Source organism: Mustela putorius, unplaced genomic scaffold (genome assembly GCF_011764305.1).
Source record: "Mustela putorius furo isolate JIRA1106 unplaced genomic scaffold, ASM1176430v1.1 tig00000281_pilon_pilon_pilon, whole genome shotgun sequence".
Lineage (NCBI taxonomy): Eukaryota > Metazoa > Chordata > Mammalia > Carnivora > Mustelidae > Mustela > Mustela putorius.
Genome location: NW_025421343.1, coordinates 3,825,546 through 3,844,059, shown reverse-complemented (window position 1 = coordinate 3,844,059; position 18,514 = coordinate 3,825,546). Strand labels below are relative to the sequence as shown.

The window sequence follows — 18,514 nt, the reverse complement described above, 5'->3', positions numbered from 1 at the left end:
CTTTCCACCGAGCAGAGAGCCCTATGTGGGACTCTATCCCAGAACCCGGGGATCATGACCTTAGCTGAAGGTAGGGGCTTAATCCACTGAGCCACCCAGGCGCCCTTAACTTTTTTTTTTTAATAAATTTTTATTTTGGAATAATTTTTTTAAGTAAGCTCTATGCCCAACGTGGGGCTTGACCCCACAGTCCTGAGATCAAGAGTCACATGCTCTACTGACTTAGCCAGTCCAGTGCCCCAGTTTTAGAATAATTTTAGATTGACTGAAAAGTTGCAAAGGTAGCACAGAGTTTCCATATACCCCTCACCCAGTTTCCCTTGATGCTGACGTCTTGCATTGTATGCTACATTTGCCGAAACTAAGAAGCCGACACTTGCATATTACTATTTACTCAACTCCAGGCTTTGGAGTTTCAATTTGGATTCCACTAGTTTTTCCACCGATGTCCTTTCTCTATTTTGGGTTCCAATCCAGGATACCACTTTGCATTTAGATGCCAATCTTGTTAAAGGAGAAGACTGAATATGATTAAAGCTGTTTTAGGAGAATTGTCTGATAGCAACATCCACGTTGGACCAGGAAGTTGGATAGAAAGGTATTTGTAAACGCATTCCAGAATCTTCACCGAATTTCCAAATGCACCTTAATGCCTGGTGCCTGGAGGGACTCAACACCTTGTGGTTGCCAGAGAGAAGAGCTCTGGGCCACTGGAAGCATGGCTGCCTGCTCAGGGTCAGCCGAGCCAAAGACATATTCAGGACGTATGTGGGGGCCTCCACGTCGTAGCACCAGCAGGCCCGAAGTTCTGCCTGCCTGGGCAACTCCAGTGGACTGATAAATCTAAAGAGGGAGCCAAAGAAATGCATGCTGGCCTTCTTCTCTGAAAGCGTTGTCTTGTCTCCCTTAACAAGCAGTGTGTTGTGGGAAGAGAGCAGACGCTGGAGTCAGGTTTGAGCCCTAGCTCCACCACTTAGTGCAGGAGGAGCCTGGGGGAGTCCCTAACTTCCCTGAGCTTCTCTTTCCTCACTGGTAAAAACAGGGACCTTAAACCTCCTTCATAAGATTACTGAGAGGATGAAATCACATTTTAAAAGTGTTCAGCGGGGCACCTGGGTGGCTCAGTGGGTTAAGCCACTGCCTTCAGCTCAGGTCATGATCCCAGGGTCCTGGGATCAAGCCCCGCATTGGGCTCCCTGCTCGACGGGGAGCTTGCTTCTTTCTCTCTGTCTGCTGCTCTCCCTGCTCTCTGTCAAATAAATAAATAAAATCTTTAAAATAAATAAACAAATAAATAAAAGTGTTCCACAGGGTATCTGGCACACAGTAGGTATTCAATAATCATCAGCTCCTTTAACTTGAGGGTGGGGTCTGGCCTCATAATTTTTTTGCATATTCTTGTAGTACTTAGCACACAGAAGGCACTTCATACTTTGGTGATTATAACATGGAGCTCCCAAACCCGATGACCCCAGAAAGGGCAGACCATGTCTCCAGTTACCTCATTCATTTATTTAGCAAGTCTATATTAGGCGCTCACCAAAGAGCAGTAAATAGATAAAAGCCAAGCACTGTGCTAAGCCACCAAGACATGGTCTGTGTCAAAAATGGCAAAGCCCAAGAGGGGAGAGAGGTCTCCAGTCAACTTTCATTCAGGTCTGATACAGAGTCGGACGAGTTTAATAAGCACTGTATCCAAGAGCACAAACACTGGCTCCTTCTGTGTGAGGCAAGGCTAGAGCCTCCCAGAGAGAGTAGACTGGGGACTGGCAGAATCAGTAGTTCTTTTCAGTAAAAAGAAAGAGTGGGAGACGATGAGAGAGAAGCATTTCACTATGTGGGAAACACAAGCTGTCTTCTGGAAGCAAGGTAGTCTTGTGGGGTTTATGGTAGGAGTGGAGGCTGGTGAGGTTGTATAAACATGGCAGCTCTAACACTTCTCCACAGAAAGGACTGAGGGGACTGAAGGGCAGTCATGGTGGGAGGCAGGAGTGGGAAGGGGCAGGGGCTGGCAGAAGACCTGACTGGAAGCTGTGCTTTTAGAGAGTAACCACAGTTCTCTTTGTACAGTGGTCTCCCCTTTTCTGGGGGGCGGGTACGTTCCAAGACCCCCGCTGGAAACCTGAAACCACAGGTCGTCCCCAATCCCTATATATACTATTTTTACTCCTACACGTACATATCTCTAATAAAGTTTAAGTTTGATTTATAAATTAGGCACTGTAGATTAACAGCGAATTCATCATTGATGACAAAATAGAACAATTAAGACACTAAGTTTTGTGACTGTGCTCTCTCCCCAAATCTTACTGTGCTGTGCTCAGCCTTCTCCTGGTGATGCTGTGAGATGCGACAACCCGTGTGATGAGATGAAGTGAGGGGAATGACGTAGGCGGTGTGACGCAGCATGGGGCGGCTTGGGACTTTCCCACAACTCGTCAGGAGGACCATCTGCTTCCAGAACATGGCTGACTGCTGGTAACCGAGACCGCAGGGAAGTGAAACCGCGGATAAGGGGGGACGCTGGCCCACGGGTGAGCTGAGGTGGCTTGCTGGTAGAAGTACGGGGCGGGCAGGGAGTGGGCGTTGTGGCCGCTCCTGACAGGGCCATGCTGGGAAGGGATCTGGGTGTCTGCTGCGAGAGAGGAGGTGGAGTCGAGGAATCTGGGGGACTGGACCGCACCGTGCCCTGCACACCTGCAGCTAGAGCGGCAGACACGGAGGTGCAGGGAAGGTCTGAGAGCTTTCAGAGGGGAACAAGCAGAATTTGGGGAGAAAGGGTGTAGAAAGAGAGTTGGAGGACGGGGAGGACTCCTCCTGTGGTCACCTGCGAGCATGGAGAAGCCAGAGAAACAGGCTTTGCTGCCCCGGGCGGTGTGGAGGCGAGGAACTGTTTTACACACGCTGAGCAGAAGGGATAGGCAGGTAATGATTCCCAGAGGTCTGGACAGAGCTAGCTTTCAAAGTCATCCTCCTGTCCGGGATTTGCTTCAAAACAATCAGAGGGTGGTGATTTGGTCCAAAGTGACACCAGATTTGCTCTGAATAGATAACCAAAGTGGGTGAGAAAGTAAAAATTAGCTCAGACTAAGAAAACTAAAGCTGGAGGGCTACAAAGTTACTGTGGAACAATATTCCTCCCAAGGGCAGCTAAGGCGTCATAACCGCCCCCTTCTTTGCGGAACTGCTGCTTTCTGACTCACTGAGAAACCTTGTTCTCTAAAACGATGGACCATCAGAAATTTCACTGTTTGAAATTTTATCAGTAAAAATGAAACCCCCTTCTGTTGCCAGGAGGATCTAAGTCACTTTGAGCAGCGCTCTCGGTTTGCACCTCAGGTTCAGAGCTTCTGATAAGGGGCTTCTGAACCCAACAGTCCACATTTACCTTAACTTTGTATTTTTGCAGGAAATGAATCCGGGTCTACTGTGCAGTTCAGACCAGGTGTTGGCTCCTGTATATATAGACCTGCTTTGCTTTGAGCCTGTCAAAGCACTGCTTCATTTACATTTTGGCCTAAACTCTATCCTTCCCCCAAATCCTATAATTCTCTCTTTTCCTGTTTGGTCAGATACCCCTAGTTCCTCCCGTGTGGCCTCCCTCATTGCAATGAATTAGTAAATCGGATTTTGTCAAACTACAGATTTGTTCCTAGGGATCCTAGGCTGATTGGGCCAGGGTGTGGGTAATGGGGATACACAGGTTTTTTGGACTATTCCCTCTGCTATTACAAATGACTCACATTTTCCACGTTTGCAAGCTCTTCAGAGGTCCTCACCCCGTCATGATAGTAGGAGCCATGATGTTGAGATCTCTGCAAGGGTGAATAACAGCCCTCCAAAGACATCCAGGTCCTGATCCTTGACACTTGTATGTTATCTTAATAACAAAAGGGACTTCACAGATTTAATTAAGGCTAAAGATCTTGAGATGGGGAGAGTATTCGGCCCCAGTATAATCACGTGGTCCTTAAAAGCAGAGAAGCTTCCATGGCTGCAGTCAGAAAGAAATGTGACCACGGAAGGAGGGTCAGAGACTTTGCTGGTCTTGAAGGCAGGAGAAGGGGCCACAAGTCAAGGAATGTGGGCAGCCTCGAGAAGACAGAAAAGGCAAGGAAACAGATTCTCCTCCAGAACCTCCAGAAAGGAATGCAGGCCTGCTGATAATCTGATTCGAGCTAGTGGGACTCATGTCAGAGTTCTGACTGTAGAACTAGAAGTTAAATGTGCTACTTTAAGCCACATTGTGGCAACTTGACATGGCAGTACAAAAAAAAGAAAAAAAAAAAACCATGAAATCACTCAGAACAGTGGGTAAAGATAGAAATGAACCAAGGGATACACCAAATAGTTGAACAGCTAAAAGAGACCAACAGAGGAGAAAGTGGTCCAGATGTAAGCTGGCCACTCCCTAAAGTGAAGGCTGAAGGTTGAGCAGTCATTCAGTTTAAAGTGCCTGTTCTTCCCTTGCTTCAGAGTCCCCGGGGTGCTAGTGTTTGCATTTAACAAGCAGCCTTTTTCACCTGAAACTATCACCTTCTCCCTTCATGTCGAAAGCCTGAGAGTTTGAGAACTTTCGCAATCTTGGTTCACATTATAAACCCATCAAGGTAATATTCAGGTTCCAGAAGAACAGGTTTTACCACATCATAAACGAGAATGAAATCTAGTTACTTTTATGTGTTAATCCAAGTTCTGTGACATTGGAGGACACCCTAAATGAGGAGTGGGATGGCCACCAGACCGGCTAGACTGTGCAGAGCTGGTCTTGGTGTTTAAACACCCCTCCCAGAGCACCCCTCCTCAGATGCTTAAGGTCCAGAGCTACAGCTCCTCGCAAAACCACTTTCTCAGCTACCAGTCGGGAAAAGGGCACATTATTTCATCCAGGTTGAGATTGTTGATGGCACTATCCTACAGAACATTCTCTTTCTAAAGGGCTAAGGGTACACAGGGAAAGAAATGCTGGATTTCCAGGTTTTCAGGCTGAGTAGAAAATGTGAAGGATAGCAGTGTGTCGCTGAATCATAAACCCCCAAGCCTCATTCAGTTTTGACAAGCTGGGCCTAATGCCTCATTCTCATACAGAGGCCTTGGCCTACAACTTTTTTCCCTGCCTGAATGACCTGCCCCATTCATTCTTCAGAACTCAGAACAGCTGTCACTTTCTTGGGGGGCTGTCCTAGGTTATGTTGGCTCCTTCTGCTGTAGGCCGCCACACCACCCTGCACTTCTCCTTTCGGAATGGCCACCATATCTGCAATTACTCGTTCAGGGTCTTTCACATTCACCATTAGATTAATTCTGCAGAGTAAGGACAAGGTCTGCCTTCTATTGTGCTCACTGTTTTCTCCTCGGTCTCTAGCAGAGAGCAGATACAAGTGTTTGATGAGGACTGGTTAACTGAGTGAAGGAGTGGGCCTCATGCTCTTACTCTGGGTCTATAGATTTCTGCGTTAGTAATTCCTGGAAATGGAAATGGAAATTAAACATTTGGGCCCCTCAAAGCTAAATAACCCAAACCATTGAGTTTCTAAAACATAGCTCACATCCTATGTTCATCTGTTTTCTTGTCCAAAGCCTGAAGCAGTAGTCAACAGATGCAAGAACAAGTGGGTCTGATTTTCCACAAGAGTAACAAGACAATTCAGTGGGAGAAGAGAATTATCTTTCCAACTAATGGTGGGACAACTGGATATGCACAGGCCAAAGAATGAAACTGAATCCTTCCTTACACCACACACCAAAATTAACTCAAAATCAATCACAGGCCTAATGTAAGAGCCAAAACTATGCAACTCTTGGAAGAAAATGTAGGCGCAAACTTTTGTCACCTTGCGTTGTTCAAAATTTTCTTAGACATGCCACCAAAAGCACAAGTGACTAAACTAGACCTTATCAAAATTACAAACTTTTGTGCTTCAGAGCACACTATCAAAATACACCCCACAGAATGGAAGAAAATATTTATAAATCATGTCTCTGATAAAAGCTTGTATCCAGAATATCTTTTTTTTTTTTTAAAGATTTTATTTATTTATTTGACAGAGATTACAAGTAGACAGGCAGTCAGAGAGAGGAGGAAGCAGGCTCCCTGCTGAGCAGAGAGCCCGATGCGGGACTCGATCCCAGGACCCTGAGATCATGACCTGAGCCGAAGGCAGTGGCTTAACCCACTGAGCCACCCAGGCGCCCCTGTATCTAGAATATCTAAAGTCTCATACAACTCAACAATAAAAAGCCAAAGAACCTAACTGAAAAATGGACAAAGGAGTTTGTCTGTTGAATTGAAGAGGTATTTTTCCAAAGAAGGAATACAAATGACCAGTAAGAACATGAAAGGATGCTCATCATTACAGCCATCAGGGAATGTAAATCAAAACCATGACAGGATACTAAGATGGCCATTATCAGAATGACAGCAAGTGTTGGCAAGGACCTGGGGAGACTGGAGCTCTCATATATTGCTCCAGAGAATGTAAAATGGAGCAGCCATTTCAGAAAAGTTTAGCAGTTCCTCCAAAAATTAAACATGGAATTACCACTGGACCCAGTAATTCCATTCCTTGGTATATACCCAAGAAAAAGTAAAATCTAAAAACTCATATGTGAATTTTCATAGCATTATTCACAATAGCCAGAAAGTAGAATCCAAGTCTATCAGTAGATGAATGGGTGAACAAAATGTGGTATGGCCATACACTGAAATATTTAGTTATAAAAAAGAAATGATGTACTGATGTATCGTACAACATGGCTGAACCCTGAAACCCTTCAAAGTGAAAGAAACCATTCCCAAGAGGCCACACCTTACTGGATTCTATTTATATGAAATGTCCAGAAAAGACAAATCTAGATTGAGACAAAAGTAGCTTGGTGGCTGCCCAGAGCTGGCCTGGGGTGGGAGAAGCAGAGGGGACAGGGGATGGGGAGTGACCGCTAGTTGGCTGGGGATTTTTCTTGGGGTGCTGAAGACATTCTGGAATTGACTGTGGTCATGCATGGTTGCACAACCCTATCTATGGACTATACTAAAAACCATTGAACTGTACACTTTAATTAGATGAATTGTATGGTACATGAATTATATCTCAATAAAGCTGTTGAAAATTTAAGGCAAAGAAACACTGTGTTTCTATTTCGCAATGGCACGCATTTGTCAGAAGCCAAGCTCATACTTATTTTCCCAAGCATAAAGGAAAACGCAGGTTTCTGTCTTCCAGGACACTGCTGCCTGAGCCTATTCATTTTCCTATGTGCTTGCACAACTGTTGAGGGCTCAGTGCAGGAAGTCCACTCCCGGGGAATCAGGGACCTGCAGGCTTCTTGCAATGGAGCACTTCAAGTCTATAGAGCCGTGTGTTTTTCTCCCTTAATAATGAATGTCCTTGGAGCTTCAAGCACAGCACGAAAAGATTCTCCTTCCAGCAGTCACTCCGTTGAGAGCACATGACACTCAGTGGGTACAATACTTTGGAAGGGCCAGCATGCCGGGATGACCGAGCCCTAAATGTGAGATGCTGGACTATGGGGCTCCGGATTTGTTTTCTCCCTTTCTTTCTCCCCTTTGGTCCAGGATCTTCAGCTCTAGCACAAAGGTCTGAGTGCCCCGTGCCCCCCTAATAAGAGTGCTGGATGGGAAGAGAGAAAGGAACATCCTAGAGTTTGGATTCCATCCCTAGCTCTGGGGCTTGCACAGAGTGTTCACCCTCTCCTGAGCCACTGTACTTCCCTTTCATGCCCAGGGTAGGGCTTGGTTGGGAATCCTGGGAACAATTCCTGCCCCGGGCATGTCAGGGAATAAGCAGACATAAGGAAGTCTGGGTGGCAAAGGATTCAAGAGGAAAAGCTCGGACTGTCCTCAGGTGAAAATGGCTCATCTAGAAGGGAATTCAGAGTAGGGACCAAGAGAGAAACCAACAACCGGATTAGCAAAAGAAGCAAAACTTCCACTTTATTTTAGAAGTCCTTGAGATATAACAGACAGGAATTGCAAAGTCAAAGGCTAACACTAACCAGGGACCTGAGGGTCAGAGGACTCTAGGGGTAAAAGGAGATGGCAAGGTACAGGACTTAGGATTTTTCCAGCTTTAGAAAGTCAGAGAGCCCAGGTCATGGCCAGAACATCCCAGTACCGGTTACAGATTCTTTACAAAGGTGTTTACCTGTGGGAAAGAGAAAAACCAAAAGTTAAATTTCACATTTTCAGCAGACTCCACATTAGTCCACCCACACTGGTACGAGGTGTTGTAAATTAGGAAAAATTGGAAAGGGGAGGAAATGGAACTTGCACAGGGTCATGTAGTGGAAGTGGCTGAGCTGGAAAGAGAATCCAGAAATTGCATTTCCCCAGTCCAAAAATACCTTTGAGGAGGAAGTTAGGGAGCAAGTCTATTATTTAACAATTATTAGCCCAAAATGCTTTAGAGAATAGGGACTGTATTTGTAACTTGTACAAGGCCCTGTAGGCTTTAGAGTGTGAAATGCAATTTGAAGCACAAGGCCCATTACACTGAAGTCTGAAGCAAAGATTAAAGTGCAATAAAGGAAAATCACTAGAAGCAGGAGTTAAGGTCCTCTTCCACCTTTTTCATGAGTTCCTCTTGTTTGGTTACTTCTTCAGAAAAATCTTCATTGACATCCAACACCAGCACTGGAATGTTCAGCAGAGCCTCAAAGTGGAGCCTGTAAGAAGCATGAACAGAAAAAAGAAAGCTGGGGTGCCAGGGGGGCTCACTGGGTTAAAGCCTCTGCCTTTGGCTCAGGTCATGATCCCAGGGTCCTGGGATTGAGCCCCGTATTGGGCTTTCTACTCAGCAGGGAACCCGCTTCCTCCTCTTTCTCTGCCTGCCTCTCTGCCTACTTGTGATCTCTGTCTGTGAAATAAATAAATAAAATCTATTAAAAAAAAAAGATAAAACAAAGCTGACCCTTCACATACTCACCATGTCTTAATAATCCACAGAACAGACCTAAAGTCACAAGGCTTCACAATGGAACCGCATGTAAATTACAATTAAAAAAAAAAAGTATTTAATAAAGTTGGCTACAAAGAAGAAGGCTGAAATTTCTCTAATTTAGTCTTGAGATGGATACTGAAGGTCAGAGCCCCAAACATTTCAAGTGGACTACATACCAAGCCTGGAGGGAGGAAAGTCCAAAACTAGGACTGTCAGCTTAGTAAAATGGAAAATTTCTCTGAAGTTTTTCAGCCCTTCGCCCTGTGTCAACTCTATCACCATCATTACAATGTTCAATCTAGGGAAATGTTAAAAAACAAAAAAGCTGGAGAAACAGAATCTAATAAAATGCCTCTTAAAATATACAGATTATAGCTAATACTGAGCTTCTCAGATTTCTAACCACTTGGTCTATCCTGAACCTTCTCAGGGGGCTGCCTGTTGAACTTGTGTTTGAGCACCTGGCTGTAGGAAGGCAGGTGTCTGTGTGGTGCTGTCTTCTCCACTTACTCAGTTGTCTTGTGAACAAGCCAGGCTTCGTGTTGACCATGAAGCTGCTCCAGATACGCCAGCTCAACTCCCTTCTCCTCTTTCCTGGCCCTCTGGTGGAGTCTCTTCAAACAAACCTACAAGACAATCCCCAGGCCATGCTGAGCTCACGCGTTATCGTGGCTTCGGGGTCTTTGGGGGTTCTAGGACCCACTCCTGATAACATCCAACCTGGGAATGATAAGCCCCGACCTTGCTTCTACTTTCTTGTTTCCTTATGATCACAGGTTAATGGCAAACTTCATCCACCCTGGGGAGCTGTAATTACCCTGCTTTTTCCTCCTCCCAAGCCCATCCAGGAAGTCACTAAATCCCCTTTCATCTCCCTCACCTCTGCCTTCGTCAGGTCCTCATCACCTCTCACCTAGACCATGGCAGGAGTCCTCTGGCTCTCTGCTTTCTGGAGGCGGTGAAGTGCATGGGATTAGCACAGGCCTTAAGGTCAGAAAATCCATGATTCACTTCCTGTGTTCACCATGTACGAGTGCTGCAATCTTTATGGGCTTTTCTTTCCTGCCCTCCACTCACCCTGGGGGATGCCGTGAGGACTCATCAAGGTTAAGGTGTGTCAAGATCCTGGCCACTGCTGCTCTCTCCTCCCAGTGAGCTGCCTCCACCTGCCCTTCCATAGTTACACAAGAGAAGGCAGACCCTTCTTGCTGCAAACACCCTCCCAGGCTCCCTACTGCCTAGAGCCATAAAGCCCCAGGTTTAAGGAAGTATGAGGAGCATCACAGTTACAAAATGGTAAGTTATCTGAAAGATGTCTTAACCTGTCACTCACTGACTCTGGAGCAGAAGGCAAACTTTGTATAGGTCAAAGGTAAAGAAGTAAAAAAAAAAGTGAGGCTTAAGACTAACTCTCCTTCCTTCCCGCTTTCCAGAGTGGGCATCATTCCATTCTGCCTTCAGCTGGTAGAAAAGTCTAAAGCACACTGGCTCAGAGAATGTCATCTTCTCCTCTACCTGTCACACAAAGCCATCTGGGATTCTGGCCACTGCTCCGACCCCTCCACCTTCAACTTCCTTAGTACCTCCCTGGACTAAGCCAGATGGGACCCGAGGGACAGACCAAGCTCTTTCCCACCTTGAGACTTCTGCTCCCAATGTTCGTTTTGCTTGATTGCTTCCCTTCCTCTCCCTGCCTGGCAAACATTTCATCATTCAATGTCATCTGTCCTAGGAAGAAGAGCTGGATTGACTCACTGAGCTAGGACCACCCTCATTCGAATGCTTGAAAACTTCATTCCCAATATAAACTTCAGCCCCAAATGAAGTGCATGGTATTCCCGAAGATGCAGAGTCTGTGCTGTGCATCCCACCTTTCCTCTAAGGAGACAAAAATCATGTAAACAAATTTCATTTATGAGCTTATGTCCAGCTTCTCAGATTGATTTATGGGGACAGATCTAACAGGTTAATACTTTTAGCACTTACTCCTTTTCATCAGCCTTTTCCCCTAATCAATTATCATCCCCAACTTAGATGAAGTCCTTGTCCTTGGGATTTTATAATTTAGTTAGATAGGGCGCCTGGGTGGCTCAGTGGGTTAAGCCTCCTCTGCCTTCAGCTCCAGTCATGATCTCAGGGTCCTAGGACCAAGCCCCACACTGGGCTCTCTGCTTAGCACGGAGCCTGCTTCCCCCTCTCTCTGCCTACCTCTCTGCCTCCTTGTGATCCCTCTCAGTCAAATAAACAAATAAAATCTTAAAAAAAAATTTAGTTAGATAATAAACAAAACAATACATAAAACAGTGAATCAAGCGCTAAACTCTGAGGTCTGGACCTTCAGGGCAGCAGTGCCGATAAGGAAGGGAGCCACCAGGCCCCAACAGTCAGAAAGGCACTCCCGGAGGCGGCGGGGGCTCCCCCTTTATCTCTGGTACCAGCTCCCCAGCACCTTAGTGGCACGTCCAGGGCCGCAGGAGACAGAGGGAGGCGTGCACAGAGGGCACAGAGGCGAGGGTCACAGCCTGTGTTATTCGGGCCCGAGCGCTAGCCATGCTGGCAGAGCCCGAGCTCAGTACATATCTGCTGCCTTCATTCGTGGTTTGCTCTGATCCCGACCCCCCAGCTCCATCCACCTTTGTCTCCTGCCTTCATCTTTTCCTTTTCTACTTTCCTTCACCATCAACCTGCTTTTTCTTCCCTCTCTGTCCCCACTCTTGCTGCTGATGGCTTCAAAACATCTCCAGTTGTTTGCCTCCCTTCCCCATCACACAGCCCTCCAGCCCAACTTCTAGCGGTCCAGCTGTCTATCCCTGCAACCGACAGTGACTTTCTGTATGCCTGCAGAAACAGTCCACGCGTATACTCCTTACTCCCACCTTTTAAAAAAACATCACATTTGTAAAAGGTGTCCCACCATACTCTCTGTGCCAGCTTTTCTTCACCTAACAACGTCTTAGAGACTGTTATGTTAGTATGGTGTTTTCCCATTTTCACAGCTTCAGAGCTTTCCAGCATAGGGCCAGAGCATAATACAATCAGCCCCTACGGATGACCACCTGGGCTATGTCCAATGACCCGCTATTACAAACAGTGCTGGTTGGCACAGGAGCCACTTTGCCCGTGTGGGAGCGTATTTATGGAGTAAATTCCACAGAGCATGATTAATAGGTAAGCTCCTATTTTGAGCATTTGGCATAATGCTTGTTTTACTGGTACAGCTACAACAAATTCTTTTTTATCAAGTCCTGTGCAAGTAGTGCTCTAGTCCTGTGTCTGCTATCAGTCGTCATGGGGAGGGTACACCTGAACATGACTAAGAAAGGCAGTGGGCTATGAACGGCAAGGGGGGGACCTCCTGCTGACCTGCTGCCTTCACCAACCACCCAGGAGAAAGGACTGCTGGGACGGCAACTGCGACTCTGCTGGTGGGTCTCGCCACTGTGTTTCCCAGGCCCAAACCCACAGGCCACTTGTGCCAGGCATCCCCACAGGCCATCTCCACGCCACCAACAGTCCCCAGCAAGGCCCGGCCGGCTGCACTCTCTTCGTGACTCCACAGGGCTGGGTGGGGACACTGAGGCCAACATCTCCCTTTTCACTGATTTTTTTTATGTTGGTCTGCTTGCCTTTTAGAGCTTAGGGAAGAGCAGGTAGAAAGGAGCAAAATGCCCTCCTTAGGTCCATCTCACAAGCTCTAAACTCAGGTTTTCCCAGGGCTCTGTACTAGAGTACAGGGCAATTACACGGTTTTTCACACAGAGATGTGGTTCACTTCTGTTCTGCTCTTCCCTTGGATACCGTCACCTCTGAATCTCACAGAAGGGGTCGGGTGGGCTCTGGGGAAGCATTCCTGGGTCTTGGCTCTACAACCATTGGAAGAGCATCAAAATCCCCATCCAGTCAAAGCTTTTTTGCTTTTTCTACCTTTAAGCTGCAAGAACCCCTCAAACCCCCTCAGTCTCCCTCAGCTAAAAGACCTCGGTTAGTCTCTGCATAAAGATGTATCAGTCACACCCTCATCATCACTGTCCCCTTCTCAGAGTCATTCCAAGTGCACAAAGAAGTGAGGAAGACTTTCTTGCTGGCCTTCTCCTCTCCCACTCCTGCAAGTCCACGTGTTGGGTTCCCCACTATCTTTTGACCCTGCTCAGTCTGCTCTCTGGCCTGCTCCGTCTACAAGGCTCAGTCTTGTCTCTAGAAAGCATAGCCTCTGGTCAGAAGGAGCTTTCCTCCTGAGATTATGCTGTACACCTGACCTGACACGTAGCCACCCATTACATATGTCTCAAAAGCTGAGATCAACACACCTCTCGAAAAATACCTCCAGCCTTGTTTCAGAATCCCACTCCAGAAGAGCCCTTAGAGACCACTAACTTGAGCCACTAAATCTGAAACACAAGGACACTTCCAGGCAAAAGGTTTCTAGGGGCTGTCCATGGTCACTGCCAGTCAGAGACTTTGGTGCTCCTCCTGCAACATCACCCTATAGTGTATGAGGCTGGCTCCAGGGTCCAAGTCAGAGAATAACTTCTGTAGTCCACCCTTACTTACCAGCGGCACCCTCAAGGTTCAAAAGGCAGCTACAAATTAGGCTAATATCAAGCAACCATCAAGACCATTAGACTCCAAGGACCCAGCTGGAGGAAAGGGAAAGCCAAGACAGTTGGCTACAGGTGACCTGGCCAGAGGAGCCAATGTGCAAACCCTGGCCAAGAAAGACAATGCCCCATGTTCTCTACGTTGTTGTTACATCGAGAGGGCCCCTTTCTGTCAGTCATCTGCTTTAGCCCTCTGCTGCAGAAAGCGTGTGGGAAATAGGGTGCTCAATGCCAGAACAGGAGGGTGTGACCCACACTGCTCTCCATGCTCCACATAATATCTGCTCCAATTTCTCCCAACCAGAAAATCGGGTGTTGGAAAGCATCATCTCTTAGGTTTCCTACAGCACTGAGGATTAAGGCTTGCCATTCCACATTACCTGGGGAGTAGCCTGGAGGTAGATGAAGCCATGTAATCTGAGCTGGCTGGCAAACTCCTGCAGGAGAAAAGAATGCCAATCTTGATAGATATACCATTCGATGTCACTGAGGGAACCATTTTCAAAAAGATTCTTCGCAAAGATATACCTGGTTGGAAATACAGGTGGGATCAGGGAAGGCGATCAGAATGGGAAAGGGAATGAAAGGTAAAAGGGAGAGAAGCAGAAAAATCAATAACCAACTTGTTTCATGACTGTGCAAGCCATTTAAACTTTCTGGCTCATCAATCTTTAAGAAATCTGAATTTTTAGCCTGTATCTCCTTCCTTGTTCAGCAGTAAGATGGGAAATAGCATGTCGACTTTAGAAGCCCAAAACATAGCTCTCCAACTGGATTAATCCAGTGGAGGAATAGGAGCAGTGGAAAAGACGACCGACCAATGGTTGCCAGTGATTCTCCCTGCTGGAGGCCACGCAGGACATACAGCTACGGTGCACACAAACTCACACTTTTGCAGCCAGCCCCCAAACCAACAAAGCATCTAGGGCTTATGAGGCCTTCTGAGCCTCCAGGCAGCTGAGCCATCCTCTCGTGTGGATAATAAGTGGAGAAGGAAAGGTAGGGAGATGGTGTCCCCTACAGAGCTGGGGATGCATTTCTTCTTCACAGCAGTGTTCCCCAGAAATCAGACCCTCCCCAAAGCACACAGGAGCCCTTACTTGCTTCCTCTGCTACTGAGCTTCTAGTCCAGGTACAAGAAAGCTAAATCTAAAAATCAAACGAGCTTGCCCCTTGCTTACTTCCACAACTAAAGGAGCATCTGGTAAATAGGAAATCAGAGCTAACAAGAAACCATTGCTTCAGAGGGTCAACTCTGCTTTCAAACCTCAGGCATCTTGATACAAAACACAATTTATACCCTAAACAATGAACACTAGTTTCTAAGGCAACGCTTAGCAACTGGCCACTTCTGGGAAAATGAAATTCAGAATCCTTGTATACGAATGGTCCAGGAAAGTATATACCACAAGGCTGCAAGTGTTGCAAGGAAGAGAATGGGCAAGCAGCGTCACGGTCCCGAGTGTGAGCCTGGCCCCCAAATTCACAAACTGGGTTGCCATGGTCAAGTCCTCAAACTCCCTCAGCCCACTTCTTCCTCTGTGCAAAGAGATGACTGGAGAACCTGACTCACAGCACTGTGGTGATGACTGCAGGGAGCACTCAAGAGGTGCCTGCAGGAGTGACTAGGCGCCCAGGAGTCGAACATCTTTGCTATTATACCTACTTCTTTGCTGGGCTGTGAAGAAATTAACCTAGGGGCTCCCTAAGTCAACTTTCTCAGTCTGGGATGGTTTAACTATAGTCTAGCTGAAGGCAACACAGAATGATGACGTCTGTAACTCAATTTCTGAAAAACAGTTTCAGCTTCTTCATAGGCAACTTAGAAGTTAAAATCCCACAAAGAGCAATGATGTATCTGTTAAGAAGCCCTTCAAGAGGGGCCCTCCTCTTTCTTGGGGATGAGCACCTCTCTTTCTCCACAGCTAGTGGTGACCAGCGGAGGGGGGGGAAGACCTCTGGGGTGTACAGGACCAGGGGAGGGAACCACTGCAGTCTGCAGGCAGGTGCCGCACAGAAGGAGCATCAGAACCCAAGCAGCAGGGTGCCCGTTCTAAAACCACACACTATTGTTTAACCCCAAGAGAAAAGATTTAGATTTCTTCTTCCTAGCCATCCACTCTCCTGAACAACTTGTGTTCCTCCTTTGGGACACACATCACACACGTGAGCATGTGTGCTGTCTCAGAGTCCCCATTACACTAAGGTGGCCCTAAAGGCAGGGACTGGGTCTGCCTTGCTCACTGCTGCAGCCCCAGGGTCTAGCCCAGTGCCTGAACATATGGGGATTTAGTAAGCCTCTGCTGAGCAAAGGAAAGAATGAATGAATTTTTTAAAGAAGGCAAAAGGTCTAAATTACTATCACAATTAGAATATATAATGGATTGTCCTTTCTATCTCAAAAATGCCCCCCTGAAGAAAATATTCAGAATGTGCAGCTGCCTATAGCAAAAATCAATTCCCATCTCTTCCTTTACAAGAAAACGTTAAGATCTTGTAACTTCTCAACGAAGTATTTCTTTTTCTGAGGGGTCTTTCACATGCCTACTTCACTAAAGGGCTAAATCAAAAAACCCATGGTGAATTGTTTCCAGGTAACCAGGAAGGTTATATGTAATTCATCTTCCTAGTCTAAGAGGCATGGCCTGGGAAACTGGAGAGAAAAACATGCAGTAGTGTACCCAACAACTGTAAAAGAACTCACATCTATAGCTCAACTACTTATAATTCACATATTTAGCTTTTGTAAAGAGTAAACTCTCGGGGCACCTGGGTGGCTCAGTGGGTTAAAGCTTCTGCCTTCAGCTCAGGTCACGATCCCAGGGTCCTGGGATTGAGCCCCGCATCAGGCTCTCTGCTCAACAGGGAGCCTGCTTCCCCTTCTCTCTGCCTGCCTCTCTGCCTACTTGTGATCTCTGTCAAATAAATAAAATCTTAAAAAAAAAAAAAAAAGAGTAAACTCTCTCTTAGGGTAGAGAAGGAATATGTAGCCCACAGGACTTGTTCTACGTATCTTGCTTGGTTTTGAGATAATGTTAGAAAAAATGTATATGACACTTCCAAGTGAGTGTACCCTTCTTTTTTCCCTCTAGGAGGATTTATGGGAACACTAAGAAGTAGAACTAGTTTGTCTAATTTGGAAGTAAATGGGTAATCAACTTAGCATCTTCAGGAGTAAACGGGCAATGAAAAAGTACAATTATCAATAACCACAGGGGAGCAGGAAAGGAAAACACGCAGCGCTGAGCATGGGGCTTATGACCAGTGAAGGGCTCGGGGTCTTACCTGTCACTGTACACAGACCTCTCGAAGACCTGTACCGCCTTCTTGGCCTGTAACAGTTTCTCAGGAAAGGGCTCCAGCTGTACTTTCAGGCGGCTCATAAAAGAAAACGTCTGGAATGTGTAGGACCATCGTGCTGGCTCCTGGTACATCATATCCAGCAAGTTTCCAAGACTCTGGGCAGTGAAGGCCTAGAGGGAAATTAGAAAAGAGGAGAATTTCCTAGAAGGTTTATATACCTCATGGTGTTTACTCCCCACCGCCATGGTCTAATAATCAGTGAGGGAAGCAATAACAAAAGTTTCCTTCTCCTAAAAAGATAAAATCCTATCCCCCAGTTGAGTCAAAGCTATTTAATCGAGGAAGAGATTTCCTACCCGATAAAACAAGAGTTTGAGAGGAGAGGACATGCCATCTTCAACATACCAGAGAAGAGCAGAGGAAGAACCACCAAACAATTAGCACATTCATTGACCGGTTTGTGGAGTCTGTCTGACCAGGAGCTAACCAACAACCACCTAAGACTACTTGGAATCGAATCTTCCCATTATAACACTATGTGGCCTATCTTTTGAACTTCCATCTGTGGCTATTTCTTTACAAAACTTCAACCCAGACAAGAAAGTAACGGATTATCTGAAAATCCAACTAACCAACCAGAACAGAATTTTCTCTCTCACACATAGAAGGGATTAAAACAAACGCAACCTTCCTCCTCCATTCTGGAGACGTTATGAAAAGTATTTGAAGACCCACTTCCTCAGCATATGCAGGCGGGAGCATGCGTGAGATACTTGGGAGCCCTGGACTCTGCCACTGACCCAGCACAAAAGTGAATTCATTCACCTCCATTAACTGAAGGCCCCCGTGGATGAGGCGCTACACAGGCTCAAGGCTGTAAAGGGTAGAGAAAACAAAACTAAGATTTATTTTCCATGTTCATTGTGCTGTTATGTCATTTAATCTTCAAAACAGCTTCATGAAGAGGGCACTGCTGTCATGCTCATTTTCTCGAGAGGGTCAAATACACTCAGAAAGGTTAAGTAACTTGTCCAAGGTTTCAAGGTGAGTAAGTGCAGAACAGGGACTCAAACCTGGCTTCCTCTAACTTCAGTCTAATGCTTCTCCAGATAAAGACAAGCTGGGAAGTAAGGACACATGAAATTCCCATAGACAGAATCGGGGACTAAGAGCACCTCTGGGGTGGAAAAAAAGAGAGGAGGGGGAACAGGTTAGATAACCACAAATGGTCCAGTTTGCCTAAGTATCAACCACAGATTCCGAAAAAGGATTCCAGCCCTTTGAAAGGCTTCACTGGGAGCAACGCAGGGAGAGCAGAATGGATCATAGCATGTTCTCCCTCCTTCCAGTCCTCTAACCCACAAACACAGACCAGCAGTCTCACAAATAACTGGTGGTTAAGAGTTGGAAGTAGAGGCAGGTGGACAAATCTGAATCCATATGAGTCTCTGATGGTATCACTAGAGATAGCAGAGTGCCCGTGGGGTGCAGCATGGTTAGAGACTGCATGAAGCCCAGTGAAGAGAGTGAGGGGCTATGTGTACAGATGTACTAGGTTGACTGGGTGGGAGCTAGTCCATCAGTGGCCTCTGGGCTACCCAAGGGAGACTGTTCTGGAACAAAAAACTGTACAGGGACTACACAATTTCTGAA

General features: G+C 46.4%; 1 protein-coding gene across 2 annotated transcripts in view; it reads right to left on the bottom strand.

Annotated features, from left to right (window-relative positions):
• Positions 1-7,928: 7,928 nt before the first annotated feature.
• Positions 7,929-18,514, bottom strand: part of DGUOK (deoxyguanosine kinase) — a 28,846-nt gene continuing 18,260 nt past the window's right edge. The window contains exons 3-8 of one of the 2 annotated variants that reach the window (XM_004742214.3): positions 16,844-17,031; positions 13,939-14,086; positions 10,597-10,683; positions 9,471-9,586; positions 8,586-8,685; positions 7,929-8,165 (exon numbers count right to left, since the gene is read on the bottom strand). In XM_004742214.3, coding sequence (XP_004742271.1) covers positions 8,139-8,165; positions 8,586-8,685; positions 9,471-9,586; positions 10,597-10,683; positions 13,939-14,086; positions 16,844-17,031 — 666 coding nt within the window. In that variant the 3' untranslated portion in view covers positions 7,929-8,138. The remainder of the gene's footprint in view (positions 8,166-8,585; positions 8,686-9,470; positions 9,587-10,596; positions 10,684-13,938; positions 14,087-16,843; positions 17,032-18,514) is intronic. The other variant, XM_004742215.3, reaches the window with a different exon arrangement.